Below are 22,808 nucleotides of genomic sequence, written 5' to 3' on the forward strand. Positions count from 1 at the left end.
GCGTATGACTTGACTTGGCGTATATAGACCTAGCACTTTCTTTGGTACTTCTCTTCCGCTTAAACTGTGGCTCCAATCCATTTTATTTCTTTACACATCTGTACCCCTCGTCAGCTGTAACCTTTGGCTCTATTACGATTATCTTATCACTGACGTTATATATTCAAAACGGGATTCCACATTTACCTCGCCACCGTCACGCAGGAAAGGAGGACACACGAGGATATATTTGTACAGGCAAGGTAAGGTAGAGGAGGAGGAAGAGGAGGAGGTTGCACTCAGGAATAGGACCAAACGTTTATGAGGGAAATAATCGTAAAATGCGGAGACGAGAGGAGGAGGAGGATATTGAATGGGTGTGGTTGGCATATGGAGAGAGAGAGAGAGAGAGGGGTGGGGGTGGCATGGAATAAAGGCTGGAGGAGTGTTTGGTGAGAGCGGGAGAGAATAATTAAGTTTGCCCTGCTGCTCTGAATCTAAAGAGGATGTACGGTAGTATCTCACGTCCTCTTCCTCTTCCTCTTCCTTTTCCTTCTTCCTCTTCCTCCTCGTTCTTACCTCATCGAGCTCTTCTTTTTTGTGTGTGTGTGTTTGTGTGTGTGTGTGGCTTTCATCTTTCACTTCCTTCATCTACTGCCCCTTCTCCTCTTACACCTCCTCCTCTTCCCCCTCCTCCTCCTCCTCCTCCTCTTTCTGCCATTACTTCTATTATTACCCATTCTCAATCCTCCTCCTCCTTTCTTTCCTTTTTTTTTCCTTCCTCCTTCTCTTTCTCCTTCCTATCCTCCTCCTCCTCCTCCTTCTCCTCCTTCCCGGATCTTGGGGTCGCTACCAGCAGTGCCCCAAATCATACAAATCACTTAAGTCTGGCTGTAAAAAAAGCTAATACTACGATTGGGTTCATATTGAGGAACTTCGTGCATAATTTTTTTTTTTACGTCTTCGCCTGTAGCGCCGGTAGGCTTTCTTCAGGAGCCTGGTGGTCGGCCCAAGCCCATCATGGCGCAGGCAATTATTATAATGGCGCCATTTATGCTTGGCTCACGCTGCCCCCCGGAACTCATTCTTGATTCACGGTTTCTTCTAGAGTCCGGGTTGATGGGTGGTCTTCTGGACATCATGTGGGTAGTCTTAGGCCACTCGGCGGTGACTGAAAAATCCCAGGTGGTAGCGTGGGGATTCGAACCGACGTCGTCCATGGCGCGGTGAATGTGGGGCCCGCACGCTAACCACTCAACCACCGCCTGCCCGAGTCATGTTAACTTTTTCTTACTCGTTCGTAAGACCTCACCTGGAATACGCACTGCCGTATACGTACACCAAAAGGCTTTCTGTTGACTGCTCTTTCATGTTTCCTCCTCCTCAATGCCCTCTTTGCTTTAAATGAGTTGGTGACGTCACATTGTCATTTTTTCTTTCATCCATTTTTCCCTTCTCTTTCTTCTCCCTCTCCTTCCCTTCCTTTCTTCCCCTCTCCCATTATTTTTGTCCCTACAGTCTTTTTATCTTCGCCTTCATTTTCTTTCCGCTCCCCTCACTTCCTATCCTCTTCCTTCCCCTCCTCTCCTTTCCCTTCCTTTCCATTCCTTTTGTATCTTCCTCCTCTCTTCCTTCCCTCCTGTCCCTCTTCCCTTTCCTCTCCTCGCTTCCCTGTACATAGTTGAACCTCTCTTTCCAGTCCCTCTCCTCCTCCTCCTCTCTTCCTTCCTTCCTGTCCCTCTTCCCTTTCCTCTCCTCGCTTCCCTGTACATAGTTGAACCTCTCTTTCCAGTCCCTCTCCTCCTCCTCCTCTCCCTTCCCTCCCCCTCTCCTTTCCTCTCCCTTACGCATCGCTTTCTCTCACTGTCCTTTCCTTTATTTCCCTTTCCTTCCTCTCCCTTTTTCCCTCATCTGCCTCCCCTCCTCACCTCTCTCTCTCTCTCTCTCTCTCTCTCTCTCTCTCTCTCTCTCTCTCTCTCTCTCTCTCTCTCTCTCTCTCTCTCTCTCTCTCTCTCTCTCTCTCCATTGACGTCATCAGGAATGTGACGTCACAAGGGTCCCAGCGTGTGTTGACACTCTCTCTCTCTCTCTCTCTCTCTCTCTCTCTCTCTCTCTCTCTCTCTCTCTCTCTCTCTCTCTCTCTCTCTCTCTCTCTCTCTCTCTCTACTACTACTACTACTACTACTACTACTACTACTACTGCTACTACTATTACCACTACTAGTACTACTACCATTAATAATAATAATAATAATAATAATAATAATAATAATAATAATAATAATGATAACATTGATATATGTGACTGCTGTTATTATTATTATTATTATTAGTATTATTAGTATTATTAGTATTATTATTATTACTATTATTATTATTATTTTTATTTTTATTATGATTATTATTAGAAAAAAGTATATATTAGTAGTAGTAGGCTAGTGGTAGTGGTAGTAGTACTATTTTATTATTATTATTATTATTATTATTATTATTATTATTATTCATGTTATTATGAAGTCCACAATTTAGAATGATTGTCGTAAATCTGTAATAATAATAATAATGATAATAATAATAATAATAATAATAATAATAATAGATGCAGCCGTTACCTTCTTCTCTCCTCTCTTACTCTTCCTTGTCCTTTCCCTCTTTTTCCTTTCTCTTCCCTTCCTCTCATTCCCCTTCGTCCTCCCCCTCCCCCCTTTGTCGATATCTTGTCCCCCCTCCCAATCACCCTCACCCCTGATACTGACCTTTCTCACCCAGCAGGAGGAGGAGGAGGAGGAGGACCTGAGAGAGGTTAAAGGGATAGGAACCAGTCGAGATAAGAGATGCTCGAGCAAGAGGAGGAGGAGGAGGAGGAGGAGGAAGAATGATGACCGAGAGGAGAGGAAATCATAAAAGCAGGAAGGAGGAGGAGGAGGAGTGGGGAGGAAGGTGGAATGTAAGTAGTGGAGACAGGTTAGGAGAAGAGGAGGAGGAGGAGGAGAGTGGGGGGATAGAAGGAGGAAGATGAGCAGAGAAAGTAAATTGGAGGAAGAGGAGGAGGAGGAGGAGGAGGAGGAGGAGAAGAAGAAGTTGTAGAAGTTGGATGATTGTGTAGTAGGAGGGAGAGGGAGGAGGAGGAGGAGGAGGAGGAGGAGGACGAGGACGAGGTGTTAGGAGGAGGAAGAAGAAGAATGGAATGATTGCACGTTGATGGAAGAGAAGAGGAAGAAGGAAAGAGATGGAGGAAACTTATTGGAGAGAGAAAGAATTAAGGAATGAAGGAGGAGAAGGGAGAGAGAAAGGAGAGAACAAGGATGATCAAGGAAGAAAGAAAAAAGGCGAGGAGGAAAGAGTTGAGAGGAAGGAAGGAAGGGTAGGACAAGAGAATAAGATGAAAGAACATAAGAACATAAGAACGTACGAGTCTGCAAGAGGCCGGTAGACCTGTACAAGGCAGCTCCTTTGAACCTAAGCTCCCGTGATTCGCTGTCCATGAATTTATCTAATCTATTTTTGAATGTGACAATTGTATTGGCACTCACCACATGACTGCTCAGCCTATTCCACTCATCCACCACTCTGTTAGTAAACCAATTTTTGCCTATGTTCCTGTTGAATCTGAATTTATCCAGTTTAAACCCATTACTTCGTGTCCTACCCGGTTCTCTTACCAACAAAACCTTATGAATATCCCCTTATTAAAGCCCTTCATCCATTTATAAACCTCGATCATGTCTCCACGCACCCTTCGCCTTTCTAGAGAATGCAAGTTTGACTGAGTCTTTCCTCGTATGGCAAGTTTCTCAACCCCTGAATCATCTTAGTCGTCCGCCTCTACACCGATTCTAACATTTTGATATCCATTAAATAGTAAGGTGACTATTGGGGAGAGAAAGAATTAAGGAATGAAGGAGGAGAAGGGAGAGAGAAAGGAGACGACAAGGATGATAAAGAGAGAAAGAAGAAAGGAAGGAAGGCTAGGACAGAGAGTAAGATGAAAGGAAAGAAGGAACGGAGGAAGAAATACGAAGGAAGGAAAGTGAGGAGATAAGAGGAAGGAAGGTAAAGAAGGAAGAAAGAGGGAGGAAGGAAGGAAGGAAGGAGGAAGGAAAGTGAGGAGAAAGAAGGAAGAAAGAGGGAGGAAGGAAGGAAGGAAGACAGAAGAGGAGGAAGGAGTAACAAGGCGAGGCAAGAGAAATCAGACAGTAGGGGAAGGGAGGGAGAGGGAGAGTGGGAGAGAGGATTAAGAGACAGAGAACCTTTGGTAATGACTTGACCCCTTGAGACTACTACTCATCTCTCTCTCTCTCTCTCTCTCTCTCTCTCTCTCTCTCTCTCTCTCTCTCTCTCTCTCTCTCTCTCTCTCTCCTAAGTACGTCTTCATATTCTTATTTACTTTTCTCTTAATTTTCTTCTTTTCTCTCTTTTTCATCTTTTCTCTCTTTTTCATCTTCTCATCTCTCTCTCTCTCTCTCTCTCTCTCTCTCTCTCTCTCTCTCTCTCTCTCTCTCTCTCTCTCTCTCTCTCTCTCTCTCTCTCTCTCTCTCTCTCTCTCTCTCTCTCTCCCCCTCCATGTTATATCCAGCACCCACCTAGCCTTCTCTCTCTCCTGTCTCTTCATGTTATACCCAGCACCCCCCTACCCTTCTATCTCTCTCCATGTTTTACCCAGCAGTTTTCTCTTCATTCCTGTGCATAGTTATCCGTACAGACCTTTTCTATGGCGCCAAGTTTCTGAACCATTTGATAAAACTGGCAGGGTGATATTTAAGCACATCAACTTGCACACAGCGAAATACCTTATTGAATTATGTAACAACAACGTGGCAAACTTTATCAACCATTAGGCGTGTCAGTCGGGGAGTCAGGCAGTCTGTCAGTAAGCGCGGTTCGTGGCTTAAATTCACCTCAAGGGAGACATCCAAGTGTAAGAATTCAGATATAAATGTATATTATGATTCTCGTATTTGTGGGATATTTGTATGGAACGTTGTTGTTGTTGTTGTTGTTGTTGTTATTATTATTATTATTATTATTATTATTATTATTATTATTATTATTATTATTATTATTATTATTATTATTATTATTATTATTACTACTACTACTACTACTACTACTACTACTACTACTACTTTTACTGACTGAGAGAGATTACTACTACTACTACTACTACTACTACTACTACTACTACTTTTATTACTGAGAGAGAGAGAGAGAGAGAGAGAGAGAGAGAGAGAGAGAGAGAGAGAGAGAGAGAGAGAGAGAGAGAGAGATTATCGCTCTGAGTTGGGTATTGATATCAAACTTATGCAGGTAACTCCGCGGAAATAATTGCGGATGAAATTCTATCCCATTTGTATCTTGTTTCCTCCTCCTACTCCGGGGGCTTCGTGGTGCAGTGGTTAGCACACTCGGCTCACAACCAAGAGAGCCCGGGCTCGATTCCCGGGCGGAGTGAAAAAATTTGGGCGGCTTTTCCGATACTCTACGCCCCTGTCCACCCAGCAGTGAATGGGTACCAGGTATTAATCGGGGGTTGTGTCCCGTCTCCTGGGGTCTGTTCCCTTCTCCTATAATTCCTTCCCCTCCTGTCTCTCTCCGGCATATGACCACAGATGTTGCGCCGACTAAATCAAACTCTCCTTTTCCTCTTACTCCTACACCTACTCCCTTTACTTTTTTCTGTTGTTTTGTTTCTTCTTTTTCTTTCCCACCCCGATTTCTCTTCCTCTTCCTCCTCCTCTTCCTCTTCTTTTTCGTAATCGTAATCCTAATACTCCTGTTTGCACCCCAACCATTCTTTGATTCCTTGCATTCCTACCCCCTCCCCCCTTCTCTCTCTCTCTCTCTCTCTCTCTCTCTCTCTCTCTCTCTCTCTCTCTCTCTCTCTCTCTCTCTCTCTCTCTCTCTCTCTCTCTCTCTCTCTCTCTCTCTCTCTCTCTCTCTCTCTCCTCCATATCTATAAGAATCCTCTATAGAGAGAGAGAGAGAGAGAGAGAGAGAGAGAGAGAGAGAGAGAATGTGGAGTATTGAAAAGTAATGGAAAAGGGAGGGAAGAAAGGATTTTGAAAAACTATTCTGAGGATGAAGAATGGCAGAGAGAGAGAGAGAGAGAGAGAGAGAGAGAGAGAGAGAGAGATGGGGGTTCAACGCTGTGTTAAAGACGAGGGAATGTTTGCCGGCAGCTGCTTCCTCTTCTTCTTCCTCCTCCTCCTCCTCCTCGTCTTCCTCCTCTTCCTTTTCCTTCCTTCAGTTCCTCCTATTATTGTCTTTCTCCTTATGATTTGTCTTCCCTGCCATCTCTCTCTCTCTCTCTCTCTCTCTCTCTCTCTCTCTCTCTCTCTCTCTCTCTCTCTCTCTCTCTCTCTCTCTCTCTCTCCATTATTTCCTTCTCCCTCCCTTCTTACCCTCTTATCCACCTTCCCGCCCGCCCTCACTCCCTCTCATTTTTACTCTCCCTCCCTCCCTCCCTCCCCCTTTTCTCTTTACACACACTCTCTCTCTCTCTCTCTCTCTCTCTCTCTCTCTCTCTCTCTCTCTCTCTCTCTCTCTCTCTCTCTCTCTCTCTCTCTCTCTCTCTCTCTCTCTCTCTCGGCCGTGAAAGATTATATTTGTTTTTCCTCGACTCGTTCATGATTTGGCTTTTGAGCTTACCTTGCCGAGTGGCTGACTGACTTCCTCCCTCACTGACTGACTGACTGACTGACTGATCGATTGTGTGGTTTGATTGTTGGATCGGCTGAAGACTGACTGATAGGCTGGCTGGTTGATTATATTGTTGACTGAATGGACTGGCTGGCTGACTGACTGACTGGCTGACTGGCTGACTGATTGATTGAATGTTTAATTGGCTGGATAACCTATTGACTGACTGACTGAATGACTGGCTGACTGACTGATTGATTGAATGTTTAGTTGGCTGGATAACCTATTGACTGACTGAATGAATGACTGGCTGACTGATTGATTGAATGTTTAGTTGGCTGGATAACCTACTGACTGACTGACTGAATGACTGGCTGGCTGACTGACTGACTGGTCGACTGTCTGGTTGGCTTGCTGACTGATTCACTGACTGGCTGACTGACTCACTCACTCACTCACTGGCTGGCTGACTGACTGACTGATTGACTGGTTGATTGAACGTTTTGTTGGCTTACTGACTGACTGATCGCCTGGCTGACTGACTGGATGGCGGGGTGTCTGGTTCACTGACCTACTGACTAGTTGATTGAATTATTTGTTAACTGCCTGACTGACTGACTGACTAACTGATTGAATTACTAACTGAATTACTAACTGACTAACAGATCGACTGAATGAAAGAGATAGAGATATATAAATAGATAGACAGAGAGAGAGAGAGAGAGAGAGAGAGAGAGAGAGAGAGAGAGAGAGAGAGAGAGAGAGAGAGAAGGGGAGGGAGGGGGGCGTGATACCAGGATGAGGAAACACCAGCTTTAAGTAGAAGCATAGCTACACTCTCTCTCTCTCTCTCTCTCTCTCTCTCTCTCTCTCTCTCTCTCTCTCTCTCTCTCTCTCTCTCTCTCTCTCTCTCTCACACACACACACACACACACACACACACACTGATGTTATGTTAACCTTAAAATAATGGCGCTTCTGACCTTATATATCCGCCCTCATTGAACCTACCATGTGTGTGTGTGTGTGTGTGTGTGTGTGTGTGTGTGTGTTTCACCGCCACACATACACCTGCGGTTAGGTACCCATCCCATTACTGAGCCTTTATACCATACCAGTGCTCCATTATGGTAACTGTTATTGCTGTTCATATTATTGTTGTTATTATTATTATTATTATTATTATTATTATTATTATTATTATTATTATTATTGTTGTTGTTGTTACTATTATTATTATTATTATTATTATTATTATTATTATTATTATTATTATTATTATTATTATTATTATTATTATTATTATTGTTGTTGTTATCTATTCCTCCTCCTCCTCCTCCTCCTCCTCCTCCTCCTCCTCCTCCTCCTCCTACTACTACTACTACTACTACTACTACTACTACTACTACTACTATTGCAACTACCCTTGATTATTGCTTGTTTAATAGGGATGGCGCAATAGTAATCACAGGTAAAGTTAATTGGTATAGGTAATTAGTGAACTTAACACACACACACACACACACACACACACACACACACACACACACACACACACACACAATGTCGTAATGAGGTCTAATTGGTCTAAAGGGAGAAGGATTTCGAACAGGTAGATAAAGTCAGATTGATTTACAGATAGATTGATGGATGGACAGTCACACACACGGATAAACAGACAAAGAGATGGATAGATAGAGGTAAATTGATTGATAGGTATTGTTATATAGGTACATTATTTCACTGATTAGTAGATAGAAAGTTGAAGAAATATAGAAGTAGGAAAACAGACACACAGACATACACTGACAGGAGGACAAGCTTAGAGAGAGAGAGAGCGGAATCACGACCACATCCACCACCACCACCACCACCACCCTGCCCTCACAAACGGAAGCTGTTTGTCCAAAGGGGAAAAGCAATGTGTCCAGGTGGATGGCTGGAGGCTGGGAGGGAGGGAGGGAGAGAGAGAGGGGCTGGAGCAGAGGAGCAGACCAAGGGGGGGCTAGAGAGAGGACTGAAGGAAGGTAGGAAGAGTGACGAAGCAGACCATGACCAAGGGAAGATATTTTATTTTGTTTTATTATTTTTCTTTTTACATGTGGCCTATGGCGCCGGTAGGCTAATCCATATGGGCCTGATGGTCGGCCCGAGCCCGTCATGGCGCAGGCAATTGTTTATAGTGGCGCCATTATTATTGGCTCATGCTGCCCCCCGGAGCTCATTCTTGATTTCACTTGCGCTGTACAGCTTCTTCTAGAGTCCGGGTTGATGGGTGGTCTTCTGGACAACATGCGGGTTTTCTTAGGCCACTCGGCGGTGACTAAAAAATCCCAGGTGGTTAGCGGCGGATTCGAACCAGCATCATGGACAACGCGTCGAATGCAGGGCCGGCACACTAACCACTCAGCCATATATATATATATATATATATATATATATATATATATATATATATATATATATATATATATATATATATATATTTACAGTAGAGGGAACAGTTTAAGGGCAAAAAAAGAAAAAAGGAAACAATAATAAAAAAAAGCCCACTGCTCACTGCTACAAAAGAGTCAAGAAGAGTGGCCGAAAGCTAGGTCAAATTCGGGAGTAGAGGTGTCCTGATACATCATTAACATTGTTATTATTATTGCATATCAACCGTTGTAAATATTCATTCACGATACTCAAAAACATGTCTATGCTCGGAAATAAATTTCCTCGTCAATGGAGTCATCAACAGGCTTTAAGGAGTTTCCCTTAATCTAGAGGCGTGTTAACGGACTTAATACAGCGAAGCTCTCAGCTTCGTTTGACAGCCTTGAAAACACAAACAGCAATGTTTGGTTTTCATAGTAGCGGCCCAGGCAAGACAATAGGGAAATGGAAGGTGAGGACATGGGAAGGATCTTTGGAGGGTTTCAGCACTCCTCGTTTCCCATATATACCTCACCGGGAGTGGCTTACGCCCGTTTCGGTAGGTGTCTATCTACCTACTCCACTCAGAGAGAGAGAGAGAGAGAGAGAGAGACTAGACCAGTGAAGAGCAAAGGAAAGCTGAAGGGAGTGAGTGCAGGAAGGATAGAGGGGGAGCCCAGACCGGATGAGACAAAAGGGGGGTTGAAAGGAACGGAGAAGGAATGAACCACACCAAGGAAAGCTTGAAAAGACCAAAGGAGCGAGAAAGCACACCAAACCACACAAGACTAGACTAAAGCATTCTAGACCAGACCAAGGGAAAGCCCAAATCAGCAGCCCCTTAGAGTGTGTGTCAAGCCCCTTGTGTTGAGTGACCTAGTTTTAGCGGCCTGGTCTGCACACGCCCGCTCCTCTAGCACCGAGCACCGCCAAACTGCCTGCACTCACCTGGTTCTACCTTTCCTCTCCCTGTCCACCCTTACCTGCAGGTCATTGTTACAACACCTGGTTAATTATCGCCTGTCCATATCCATCTTTCGTGATTTGTTTATTTAGTATACATTTGACCTCATTTCTTTTTCTTTTTTTTCTTTTTGTTTCTATATCTATCTGTTCATCCTCACAAGTCTTTGCTTTCTAAACTGCCCTCTTACGGTTTCTATCCTTCTCTCTGTTCCTTTATCTCCAGCTTCCTCTCCGGCCGTTCTATCTCCACTGTGGTAGACGGTCGCTGTTCTTCCCGTAAACCTATCAACAGGGTGTTCCACAGGGCTCTGTCCTATCACCAGGGTTGGAAAAAATCATGATTTAAAAAAGAAAAAAAATCGATTTATTTGATTTAAATCGGATTTTTTTTTTTTATTTAAATGATTTTTTTGCATTAATCCTTGTTTGTTTACACTGATTATTTCTTTCAGTCTTATGAGGCCATTTTCTTGTATTAAACTTGGCAATGTTAAATGAAACCATAGTTTAATACACATTACCCATGATAAGTTTTCACATAAAAATCATAAGTAGGACTAAAAGTTTATTTTTTTAATGATTTTAAGTATTTTTCTTGTAAGAGAAGGCAATGATTCACTGGTGCCTGATTTGCTACAGGACCAGCACAAGATCAACGCAGGACAAGTAAACTTGACACTTTTCCTCTACAACTGATTCACATGTTCTTCCTTATTTATTTTATATATATATATATATATATATATATATATATATATATATATATATATACACACACACACACACACACACACACACACACATATATATATATACACATATATATATATATATATGTGTATATACATACATAAATACATAATTTAAATCATTAGATATTTTACTCTTGATATAACACTTAAATCATCTTAAATACGGTATATTTAATTTTGATTTAAATCATGATTTGTTTTACTCATTTAAATTGATTTAAATCACTTGATTTAAATAATTTGATTTAAATCAAAATAACCCTGCTTATCACCCACTCTCTTCCTGTTATTCATCAATGATCTTCTTTCCTTAACAAACTGTCCTATCCACTCATACGCTGATGACTCCACTCTGCATTATTCAACTTCTTTCAATAGAAGACCCTCTCAACAGGAATTACAAGACTCCAGACTGGCGGCTGCAAAACGCTTAACTTCAGACTTTGCTAGCATTTCCGATTGGGGTAAAAGGAACCTTGTGTCCTTCAGTGCCTCAAAAACCCAATTTCTCCACCTATCAACTCGACATAATCTTCCAAACACCTATCCCCTATTCTTCGATAACACTCAGCTGTCACCTTCTTCAACACTAAATATCCTCAGTCTGTCCTTAGCTCAAAATCTCAACTGGAAACTTCACATCGCCTCTCTCACTAAATCAGTTTCCTCGAGGTTGGGCGTTCTGTATCGTCTCCGCCAGTTCTTCTCCCCCGCACAGATGCTTTCCATTTTAGGGGCCTTGCCCACCCTCGTATGGAGTATGCATCTCACGTGTGAGGGGGCTCCACTCACACAGCTCTCCTGGACAGAGTGGAGTAGGCTCTTCGTCTCATCAGCTCTCCTCTTACTGACAACCTTCTACCTCTTAAATTCCGCCGCCATGTTGCCTCTTTCTATCCTCTATCGATATGTTCATGCTGACTGGTCTTCTGAACTTGCTAACTGCATGCCTCCCCCCCTCCCGCGGCCCCGCTGCACACGACTTTCTACTCAAGCTCATCCCTATACTGTCCAAACCCCTTATGCAAGAGTTAACCAGCATCTCCATTCTTTCATCCCCTTCACTGGTAAACTCTGAAACAGCCTTCCTTCGTCTGTATTTCCTCCTGCCTATGCTTTAACCTCTTTCAAGAAGAGTGTATCAAGACACCTAGCCACCCGAAATTGACCTCTGTTTAGGCTACTCTTTACTTCTATCTTTTATAGGAGCGGCGAGTAGCGGGCTTTTTTTTGTGCTCTTTTTGTTGCTCTTGTGCCGTGTCCTTTGATGTGAAAAAAATCGTAATAATGATAACAGTTTCCAAGAGCAACGAAGTAAGGCTTTCGGGAGAGAGGGAGGGATAAGTGTGGCTTTGGGAACAGATTAACCTTTAAGAATCTACGGAGTGTGTGTGTGTGTGTCATTCACCAAGGGTCGGCTCACGTGTTGGACCTGCGATCGCCAGTCAGAACATTCCGGGAAAGAGATTGGAGCTACATTGAAGTGGATCTATGGATGCACTGGGCCCTCCAACCCCATCTTCCCCAGTGTGTGTGTGTGTGTGTGTGTGTGTGTGTGTGTGTGTGTGTGTGTGTGTGAGAGAGAGAGAGAGAGAGAGCGTGTGTTTGTATCAAAAGCGAACGATATTACCTAGGGAATTAGAGAGAGAGAGAGAGAGAGAGGTATTCAAAACAGTTGGTGTGTGTGTGTGTGTGTGTGTGTGTGTGTGTGTGTGTCAAAACTCAAAAGCGAACGATATTACCTAGGGAATGAGAGAGAGAGAGAGAGAGAGAGAGAGAGAGAGAGAGAGAGAGAGAGAGAGAGAGAGAGAGAGAGAGAGAGTGTAAGAGGCAGGTATTCAAAACAGTTGCAAAAAAAAAAAAGACAGGTATTACTACAACAAGAATAGTACAAAAGGTAAAAGACGGAAGGAAGGGAGGGAGGGGAAAGAGCTCGGGAGGAGGAGGAGGACTGGAAGGGAAGGCTTGGGGGTGTGAAGCTTAAAGTATTACCGGAGGGAAGAGAGGGACAGCTATTGTTACTACAGGGAATTCAACACAAAAGGGTGAGAGGGAAGAAGATTGTGTACAACGCTATAGAGTCCGTATAAAAGATGTCTCGCCGGTGGAGACAAGTAGATTAAATGAGAGGCGGAGGAGAGAGTGTAAGGGTTTTACTGTGTATTATTTATATTTTTTTTGAGTGGTTTCGTTCCAAAATGCAGGAAAAATATATGCTAGTGCTACAAAGGCACGTAATTGGGGAGGTGGTGGCTGAATGGATAGCGTGACGGCGCCGCGTTCAGGACGACGCGAGTTCAATCCCCGCCCGGTGCCACCAAGCTGGGATTTTTCAGCCGCCGCCGAGTGGCTTAAAACTACCCACATGCTGTCCAGAAGACCACCTATCAACCCGGACTCTAGATTCTAGGATTAAAGATGAGCTCTGGGAGGGCAGCATGAGCCAATGCAAGATGGCGCCACTATAAACACTCGCCTGCACCAGAACGGGCTGGGCCGACCATCAGGCCCCACCGGGAAGAAGCCTTGGGCCAACCATCAGGATCCACCGGGAAGAAGCCTACCGGCGCAATAGGCCACGACATAAAAAAAATAAAAAATAAAAATAATAAAGAAATAAATTCGTGTTGGTATTTGATTTTTTTTCTATGATTACGTTAAAAATACAGGAAGAAAAAATACGCGTGCTGTAAAGTCAAACAATAATTTCATGTTAGTATATTTTTTTTTTAATATAACGTTTCAAAATGCAAGGAAAAAAATATATGCTATTGAGTTTCGTAATAAATTAATGTTGGAATGCATTCTTTAGTTTAAGCAGTAAAACTGAACCACTAAAGTTTCTGGAGAATATGATGAAATGAAACACTTTTTCGGTCGCCACTTTGATACTGTGGTTGTTCATTTGTCATTTTTACGGCAGGTCATACCAGGCGTACACGGAGCTTCGTGGTGCAGTGGTTAGCACACTCGGCTCACAACCGAGAGAGCCCGGGCTCGATTCCCGGGCGGAGTGGAAAAATTTGGGCGGCTTTTCCGATAGCATACGCCGCTGTCCACCCAGTAGTGAATGGGTACCAGGTATTAATCGGGGGTTGTGTCCCGTCTCCTGGGATCTGTTCCCTTCTCCTATAATTCCTTCCCCTTCTGTCTCTCTCCGGTATATGACCACAGATGTTGCGCCGACTAAACGAAACTTTCCAACTTTCCAACCAGGCGTACACTGACAACCGATGGACAACCAAAGTAACAGAGTAGCATCTCATTGTAGAAGTCAGGGCAAACGGGGAACCAGGAGGAGAGATGAAATTCAAACCTTTCTTTACCGGAGTAGGAGGGAGTACACTGACATTAAATACTGAAAAGTGGATGGCGTTAACACATTGATTGCGGATTTCCTACATGAAGACCTCACCAAGCTACAGGAATGGAACAAAAAGTGGCTGTTACAGATCAATGAAGAAAAACGTAAAGTCCTGCACCTTGGGAGGGGATATCCAGTATACGAATACCACATGGAAAACACTCCACTATCCACCACAGAGGCAGAGAAAGACCTGCGAGTATATGTTACCAGGCTACCAGTCAAAGCCAAATCCATGCCAATCGCAGCGGACGGGCCCTTTGACTGCGGTTAACCTACCAGAAGACATCACCAAGCTACAGGAATGGAACAAAAAGTCGCTGTTACAATTCAGTGAAGAAAAATGTAAAGTCCTGCACCTTGGGAGGGGATATCCAGCACACCAATACCACATGGAAAACACTCCACTATCCACCACAGAGGCAGAGAAAGACATGGGAGTATATGTTACCAGGCTACCAGTGAAGGGATATCCAGTACACCAATACCACATGGGAAACACTCCACTATCCACCACAGAGGCAGAGAAAGACATGGGAGTATATGTTACCAGGCTACCAGTGAAGGGATATCCAGTACACCAATACCACATGGGAAACACTCCACTATCCACCACAGAGGCAGAGAAAGACATGGGAGTATATGTTACCAGGCTACCAGTGAAGGGATATCCAGTACACCAATACCACATGGGAAACACTCCACTATCCACCACAGAGGCAGAGAAAGACATGGGAGTATATGTTACCAGGCTACCAGTGAAGGGATATCCAGTACACCAATACCACATGGGAAACACTCCACTATCCACCACAGAGGCAGAGAAAGACATGGGAGTATATGTTACCAGGCTACCAGTGAAGGGATATCCAGCACACCAATACCACATGGGAAACACTCCACTATCCACCACAGAGGCAGAGAAAGACATGGGAGTATATGTTACCAGGCTACCAGTGAAGGGATATCCAGTACACCAATACCACATGGGAAACACTCCACTATCCACCACAGAGGCAGAGAAAGACATGGGAGTATATGTTACCAGGCTACCAGTGAAAGCCAAATTCATGCCAATCGCAGCGGACGGGTTAAGAAAGGCTTTTATCCCGGAGTCAGGGCAGACCGAGAACCAGGAGGAGAGAGACAATTAAAACGTACAGTGACATCCGACAGAGAGGTGTGATGCAGTGTAGGACGTTGGGGAAGGCCTTCGTATTCTGTTAAGGTTCATATATATATAAGGAGGACAGGTGGAGGTGTGGGCGTGGGTGTGGGCGGGGCGTGTGGAGCGGAGGTGAAGTGTTGCGTCAGGAAATAATTTAGTATGCCTTCATTAACCTCTCTTATAATTAATTTGGCTAAGTGGTTTTTGTCTCGTGGGCGGAGAGAGAGAGAGAGAGAGAGAGAGAGAGAGAGAGAGAGAGAGAATTATGTATATATGAGCCTTTTTTTTTTGTGTGTGTGTGTGTGTGTGTGTGTGTGTGTGTGTGTGTGTGTGTGTGTGTGTGTGTGTGTGCTCGTTCCATTTCCTTGGGTTATTGCCGGAAATGGAGTGACTGATGAATGTTGTTGTTGTTGTTATTGTTGTGTGGTGGTGGTGGTGGTGGTTGTGAGGAAGTGGAGAAAGAAGGAAGGTAGTCTACGGAGGGAGGAAGGGAGTTAGGGCTGTATTCTTAAACATTTTGACGGCCAAGCACACATATTTTACAAGGCTTTCCTAGGAGTTATAGGAATTTCCAGGGGTACTTTTATGCCCCTGGTGGCAGTTTGACCCTTCTTCTGTACCATGAACCTATAAAAACACTCATTAGAATCCGATTAATCTCCTTTTCGGCCTTTGGTAATAGTTGATGAGAGTGGTGGAAGCCTCTGAGAATACCGTCCTTTGGGAGCGAAAGCACAGAGTGAAGGAAAAGGGGAAGGTAGGTTGGGAAATACGAAGAAAAAGACATGCCAGCTACCCCACCGATGAGCTAAAAGGTCATCACGCTAGTGGCCAATTCTGCACTTCTGCTACTACTCTGCTGTGGACATGAAGGTGAAGATGACCCCATTCACACTCGGTGACAGCCGGAAACGCTTATAATCAACCCTTATCAACAGAACGGTGTATACCATGGGTAGGCGGTGGCTGAGTGGTAGCGTGCTGGGCCCACATTCACCGCGTGATGGACGACGCGGGTCCGAATCCCCACGCTACCACCTGGGATTTTTCAGTCACCGCCGAGTGGCTTAAAACTACCCACATGCTGTCCTGAAGACCACCCATCAACCCGGACTCTGAGGAAACCGTCCAAGTGAATCAAGAACGAGTTCCGGGGGGCAGCATGAGCCAAGAGAAGATGGCGCCACTATAAACACTTGCCTGCGCCATGACGGGCTGGGGCCGACTACCATCCAGGCCCCTCAAGCAAGCCTACCGGCGCTGTAGGCGTAGACGTAAAAAAAAATATAAATCTGCAGAGAAACTGTGATAACACATTGAAAAAATCCCGTAAGGAACACCACTAAGTACCGGGGATCTAACACGTGTTTCAGCGAGGTCATCTCCACTCTCATGTCCACCATGTGGGGCTGAGGCGTCAGGTAATAGGTCGCAGAAGTGGAAGTGGCCACTGGCGTGATGACGTTTTAGCTTATCGGTGGCGTAGTTTTTTTTTATTTTATTTATTTATTTATTTATTTTTTTTTTTTTTTACGTCGTGGTCTATTGCGCCGGTAGGCTTCTTCCCGGTGGATCCTGATGGTCGGCCCAAGGCTTCATCTCGGTGGGGCCTGATGGTCGGCCCAGCCCGTTCTGGCGCAGGCGAGTGTTTATAGTGGCGCCATCTTGCAATGGCTCATGCTGCCCTCCCGGAGCTCATCTTTAATCCTAGAATCTAGAGTCCGGGTTGATAGGTGGTTTTCTGGAAAGCATGTGGGTAGTTTTAAGCCACTCGGCGGCGGCTGAAAAATCCCAGCTTGGTGGCACCGGGCGGGGATTGAACTCACGTCGTCCTGAACGCGGGGCCGTCACGCTATCCATTCAGCCACCTCCTCCCCTATGTGATAAAAAAGATAATAAATATATTGTTGATAACAATGATGTAAATAATAATAATAATAATGACAGTAACAATGGTAGTAGTAATATAATTATGGTAGTAGTAATAATACTAATACTAATAATAATGATAAAGCCAGAGATAATAGCAGGAAGCGTGGGGAGGCAGTGACGTCACCCTTTCCGGCCTCTGCACAAAAGGAAGTAAAGAGAAGAAAAAAAAAAGCAGCAAAAACTAATTATCCGTTTAAAGAGTTTTATTGTGAAATTTTTATGATTTTCCTCCACGCTCACGATGGAATTGCTGCACCACTGCCCTGCTACTGCTACTACTACTACTACTACTACTACTACTACTACTACTACTACTACTACTACTACTACTACTACTACTACTACTACTACTACTACTACTACTACTACTACTACTACTACTACTACTACTACTACTATTACTACTACTACTACTACTACTACTACTACTACTACTACTACTACTACTACTACTACTACTACTACTACTACTACTACTACTACTACTATTACTACTACTACTACTACTACTACTACTACTACTACTACTACTACTACTACTACTACTACTACTACTTTTACTATTACTATTTTTTTTTATGTCTTCGCCTGTAACGCCGGTAGGCTTTCTTCAGGAGCCTGGTGGTCGGCCCAAGCCCGTCATGGCGCAGGCAATTTTTATAGTGGCGCCATTTATGCTCGGCTCATGCTGCCCCCCCGGAACTCATTCTTGATTCACTTGGACGGTTTCTTCTTAGAGTCCGGGTTGATGGGTGGTCTTCAGGACAACATGTGGGTAGTCTTAGGCCACACAGCGGTGACTGAAAAATCCCAGGTGGTAGCGTGGGGACTCGAACCGACGTCGTCCATGGCGCGGTGAATGCGGGGCCCGCACGCTAACCACTCAGCCACCGTCTACCCAACTTTTTTTTTTTACAACAAAGGAGACAGCTCAAGGGCACAAAAAAGGAAACAATAATAAAAGAAGCCCGCCACTCGCTGCTCCTAAAAAAAAGAATCAAAAGATGTGGCCGAAAGAGAGGTCAAACTACTACTACTACTACTACTACCACTACATATATTTTCTGCTGCTTTTATTACTGCTAATTCCGAAGTATTTGTAATTAAATACTCTCAGAACTTAGAACTTAGTATAATCCTGTTTTAATTACTCCTCCTCCTCTTCCTCCTCCTGTTCTTCTTCTTCCTTCTCCTCCCTTATGTACATTGTTTTGATTTACTTTGAAAGAGAGAATAATATAGACCTTAGCAATAGCAAGTACAGTAGTAGTAGTAGTAGTAGTAGTAGTAGTAGTAGTAGTAGTAGTAGATGACACACTTGACGATAAAAAACAAAGATAACGTAGGCCAGGAATCAGTATAGGTTTTATTTCCATATTATTTTCTGTGTGAGATAAGTGAATCAAGCGTTAGTATAATTTCAGCGTACTTATGACCAGTGTATGCCATATATAAATAAATTAGGAGGCATATAAAAAAAAGACTACACAAAAAGGAACCAAGAGAAGGCAAGGGACAGGTGACTCTTTTGTCCACCTGTTCTTGATTACCACTGGACTTATGGGGGGACGGGAGGGAGGGAAGGGGAGGGGCGTTAGAGGCAGGCACTGAGAGAGGGGTGAAGGGAGAGAATGAGCGAGCAAGGGACGGGGAATAGAGAGAGAGAGAGAGAGAGAGAGAGAGAAGACAGATGGAGGGGTCAAGGGAGGGAGTGGAGGGAGAGAGGGAAGGAGAGAGTGAGCAAATATAGGGAAGGAACATGTGCTCTCTCTGTCTCTCTCTCTCTCTCTCTCTCTCTCTCTCTCTCTCTCTCTCTCTCTCTCTCTTCTCTCTTATTCTTTCTTCTTTTCTTCTTTTCCCTCTTTTTCATCATCTCATCTCCCCCCTCTCTCTCGCTCACTCTCTCTCTCTCTCTCTCTCTCTCTCTCTCTCAGCAGTAGGACAAGCGGGGGGGGCGGGGCGGGGCGGGGCAGGACAGAGGAGAGAGCACTAGACGGACGCGGTAAATAGAACAGCCTCTGCCTCAGTATTCCGTAAGACAGTGCGGGGGTAGGACGCACGCCGCCTCGCCTCCATCACTCTTGCTCAACATAGGCCAGCTTCCCCTCACTCCACATCCGCCTCTTGAACCCCTCCTTCTTCTCCTCTTCCTCCTCCTCCTGCTCCCTCTCCTCCTCCTCCTCCTCCCTCTCTTCAATACTCATTCGCCTCCCACATCTATTTCCTCTCCTTATCCTCCACCGTCTCCTCTTCTTCCTCTTCCTCCACATCCTCCTGATCTGAAAAGGAAGATATCAGTCCTGCTTCCCCTGTGACTGAACCCCCATCTGTGTGTGTGTGTGTGTGTGTGTGTGTGTGTGTGTGACGGATGCTGATGTCACAGTTGCAACACATGTTTTGAGAGTGTTGTTTTCTGAGAGAGAGAGAGAGAGAGAGAGAGAGAGAGAGAGAGAGAGAGAGAGAGAGAGAGAGAGAGAGAGAGAGAGAGAGAGAGAGAGAGAGAGAGAGAGAGAGAGGCGAGGGGGCGTGCTTGTAATAGGAGAAAAACAACAAGAACACAGCATCGTGCATCCCTTAATAGGTAAGTCAAATTAAAAAAAATTAAAAAGAAAATGTGTGTGTGTATGTGTGTGTGTGTGTGTGTGTGTGTGTGTTACAAAATAGTCGATAAGGGAAACGGAAACCAGTCTTACACACACACACACACACACACACACACACACACACACACACACACACACATATAATCAGAGAGAGAGAGAGAGAGAGAGAGAGAGAGAGAGAGAGAGAGAGAGCCATTGTGCCTGTATCAATAAACAATACTCTCCTTGGTGTTCATAGGACCCCCCCCTTCACATACCCCCCCCTCCCCCTCCCTGTTCCCCTACCCCTTCTTCCTCCTTATCCCTGCACACCACCACCACCAAACACTCGATCCCTCCCAGCTGTTCCCTTTCATAAACTCATAAATAGAATAGATATGCAAATAGATAGATAAAGCCGGTCAGACAGATGGATAGGTAGATAGATAGGCTGATAGAAGGATAGACAGATTAGTGGATGAATGAATGGGTAAATAGTTGATGTATATATGTGTGTAGAAGGGTATATACTAGTAAACAAGTAGATAATAGATAATTTCAATTGGATAGATAAATCGTAAGTGTATTGAATATCACACACACACACACACACACACACACACACACACACACACACACACACACACACTGGAATATTACGATTTGAGAGAGAGAGAGAGAGAGAGAGAGAGAGCAGATTGTTATTATTAATCACTCATTTGATTGCCAGAGGACATATGTGTGTGTGAGAGAGAGAGAGAGAGAGAGAGAGAGAGAGAGAGAGAGAGAGAGAGAGAGAGAGAGAGAGACGTATCACTCTTTCTCTCTCTCTCTCTCTCTCTCTCTCTCTCTCTCTCTCTCTCTCTCTCCACGTTTTTCCCTTTACTCCTTTTTTCTTTCCACCTCCTCCTCCTCCTCCTCCTCCTCCTCCTCCTCCTCCTCCTCTTTTCACTCTCTCCCTTCCGTCTCTTCCTTCCTTTCTCCCTCTGGCATTAGATATTTTTTTTATTCCGGAGAGGAGGAGGAGGAAGAGGAAGAAGAAAGTGATATGGTGGAAGGAGGAAGGCAGGGTCAGAGAGAGAGAGAGAGAGAGAGAGAGAGAGAGAGAGAGAGAGAGAGAGAGAGATTCAGCTGATGTAAAATCTGAATTAAAGATGATATTTGTAAACAGAATTTTGATACGGAGAGAGAGAGAGAGAGAGAGAGAGAGAGAGAGAGAGAGAGAGAGAGAGAGAGTATTTTGTAGTGTTGTATATCCCTATCCTTTCCTTCATCTCTACTTTCCCTTTTCTTCCTCTTCCTTTCTTCCTCCCTTTATCCTACTTTCCCTTCTAACCCTTTCCCAATTTCTCCTCCTTCCCTTTCCCTCCCATTCATTTCTTTTTCTCTTCCTTCTGTTTCCTTCTTTTTTTCCCCTCTCCTCTCTTCTCCCTTCTCTTCTCCTTATCTACTTCCCTCCCATCCTCCTTATTCCTTCTCCTTCCCTCTCCTAATCTTCCCCTTCCCTCCCCTCTCTTCCCTTAAATTTTCTTCTATTCTCTTTTTCCCCATGGCTTCCCACCCCTTCCCTTCCTTTCCCTTCCCCTTTCCACCTCTCCTTTTATCTCTTTTCCCCTCCCCTCTCCTCCCCTCACCCCTTCCTCGCTGCTCCCGTGTCTTCCCTTTTTCCTCCACATCCCATCTCCTTCGGTAATGGGGAATGGAATAGCGTGAATAAAAGATTGTCAGGGATTTATAAAGCTTTAGAAGAGGGTACTAGTTAGATAGGGAGAAAGAAAATTGGTTGAGAGAGAGAGAGTTTGATGAAGAGATAGGGATGGGTTGATATAGTGAAACGAAGGTAGAAAGAAAGGAAGGAAAGGGAGGGGTTGGAAAGTAAGTTAGATAGATAGATAGAAAGAAAACGAGGGTAGCTTGGTAGATAGAGAAAAGGTTGAATAGATAGATGAAATAAAATAGATTGAAGACAGAGGTGGAATGATGTAGATAGATAGAAATAGAAAACACTCGACTCGATGTATATAGTGAAGAGAGGAGAATAGATAGATAGATAGAAGGGTAGATAGATATAATCCTGAGGGCAGACACAGACATAAGGACAGGCATAGATAGACTGGGCGGACGAGAGTAGATAATAGACTGAAGATCGATGGATTGATAGATAATGGAGAAGAGGTGGAGATAGTTGAGATGAGTATATTGAAAGTTGAGGAGAGTTGGTATAGTTTGTATTAAGAAGTTTAGGAGCGGAATTGGACGGGTGAGAGAGAGAGAGAGAGAGAGAGAGTTTCTGAATTATGTATACATGAAATAATGATGATAATGACAAAGGCAATACAACATAAGGTTAGTGAGCGTATGCATCTTGGATAGGTCAGGTCAGGTCAGGTCAGGTTAGGTCAGGTCAGGTTAGGTGTAGTATAGGTTGGGTTATTTTGTTGGGTTAAGCCCCGTTCACACTCTGCCGACTATGGGCCACGACAACCCAGCGACTTTTCCATTTGACAAGTTGGTTCCCACGCTCCAAGAAGGGGGGTGAGGTCTTATTGGGGTCTTGGTGTCTTGCCGACTGTCTGGAACATTCGGCCAACTAGTTGCCAGCATGTCGTGCTAACCCTCACGACTCCAGACTCCCGTCACCACGTCGGCGCAGCATTCGGCAACAGTCTCAAGACCTCTTTCAAGACATGCCCGACCCTTTCACATCAACACCCAAGACCTCGTGTACCCTAGAGTCGTGGGTAGTCGTGGCCCAGAGTCGGCACAGTGTGAACGGGGCTTTAGGTTAGGTTGTAGTCCGACACAAATGTGAAGTCCGCTTGGGTCTGTCCCGAACTTCTTTACAGCCCTGCCGCATCACCTCCAATACACCATTCTTTCATAATATCATCTATGTACTATTTGAAGTTGTGTATCAATTGTTCATTATTCGGTAGCAGCAGGGATCATGTTTCTTAAAGGCCCCTCTAAGCGAGAAAATGAGAAAAAAATCATCACTCACACAATCC

At 44.4% G+C, this 22,808-nt stretch overlaps 2 protein-coding genes across 10 annotated transcripts in view; both read left to right on the forward strand.

Annotated features, from left to right (window-relative positions):
• The window catches only part of LOC126987505 (uncharacterized), a 90,542-nt gene extending 75,165 nt beyond the window's left edge, over positions 1-15,377 (forward strand). The window contains exon 2 of the mRNA XM_050844491.1: positions 13,836-15,377. Coding sequence (XP_050700448.1) covers positions 14,157-15,272 — 1,116 coding nt within the window. The 5' untranslated portion in view covers positions 13,836-14,156 and the 3' untranslated portion in view covers positions 15,273-15,377. The remainder of the gene's footprint in view (positions 1-13,835) is intronic.
• Positions 1-22,808, forward strand: part of LOC126987502 (G-protein-signaling modulator 2-like) — a 105,344-nt gene that overhangs the window by 12,022 nt on the left and 70,514 nt on the right. For 2 of the 9 annotated variants that reach the window (XM_050844481.1, XM_050844480.1), the window contains exon 1: positions 19,230-19,799. The exons of 6 other annotated variants lie outside the window; for them this stretch is intronic. The gene's annotated coding sequence lies outside the window, so the exon portion shown is untranslated. Of the gene's footprint in view, positions 1-19,229; positions 19,800-21,467; positions 21,490-22,808 lie in introns of those variants that run through there. One more of the 9 variants, XM_050844482.1, reaches the window with a different exon arrangement.

The sequence above is a fragment of the Eriocheir sinensis genome, chromosome 65 (genome assembly GCF_024679095.1).
Source record: "Eriocheir sinensis breed Jianghai 21 chromosome 65, ASM2467909v1, whole genome shotgun sequence".
NCBI classification, from domain to species: Eukaryota; Metazoa; Arthropoda; class Malacostraca; order Decapoda; family Varunidae; genus Eriocheir; species Eriocheir sinensis.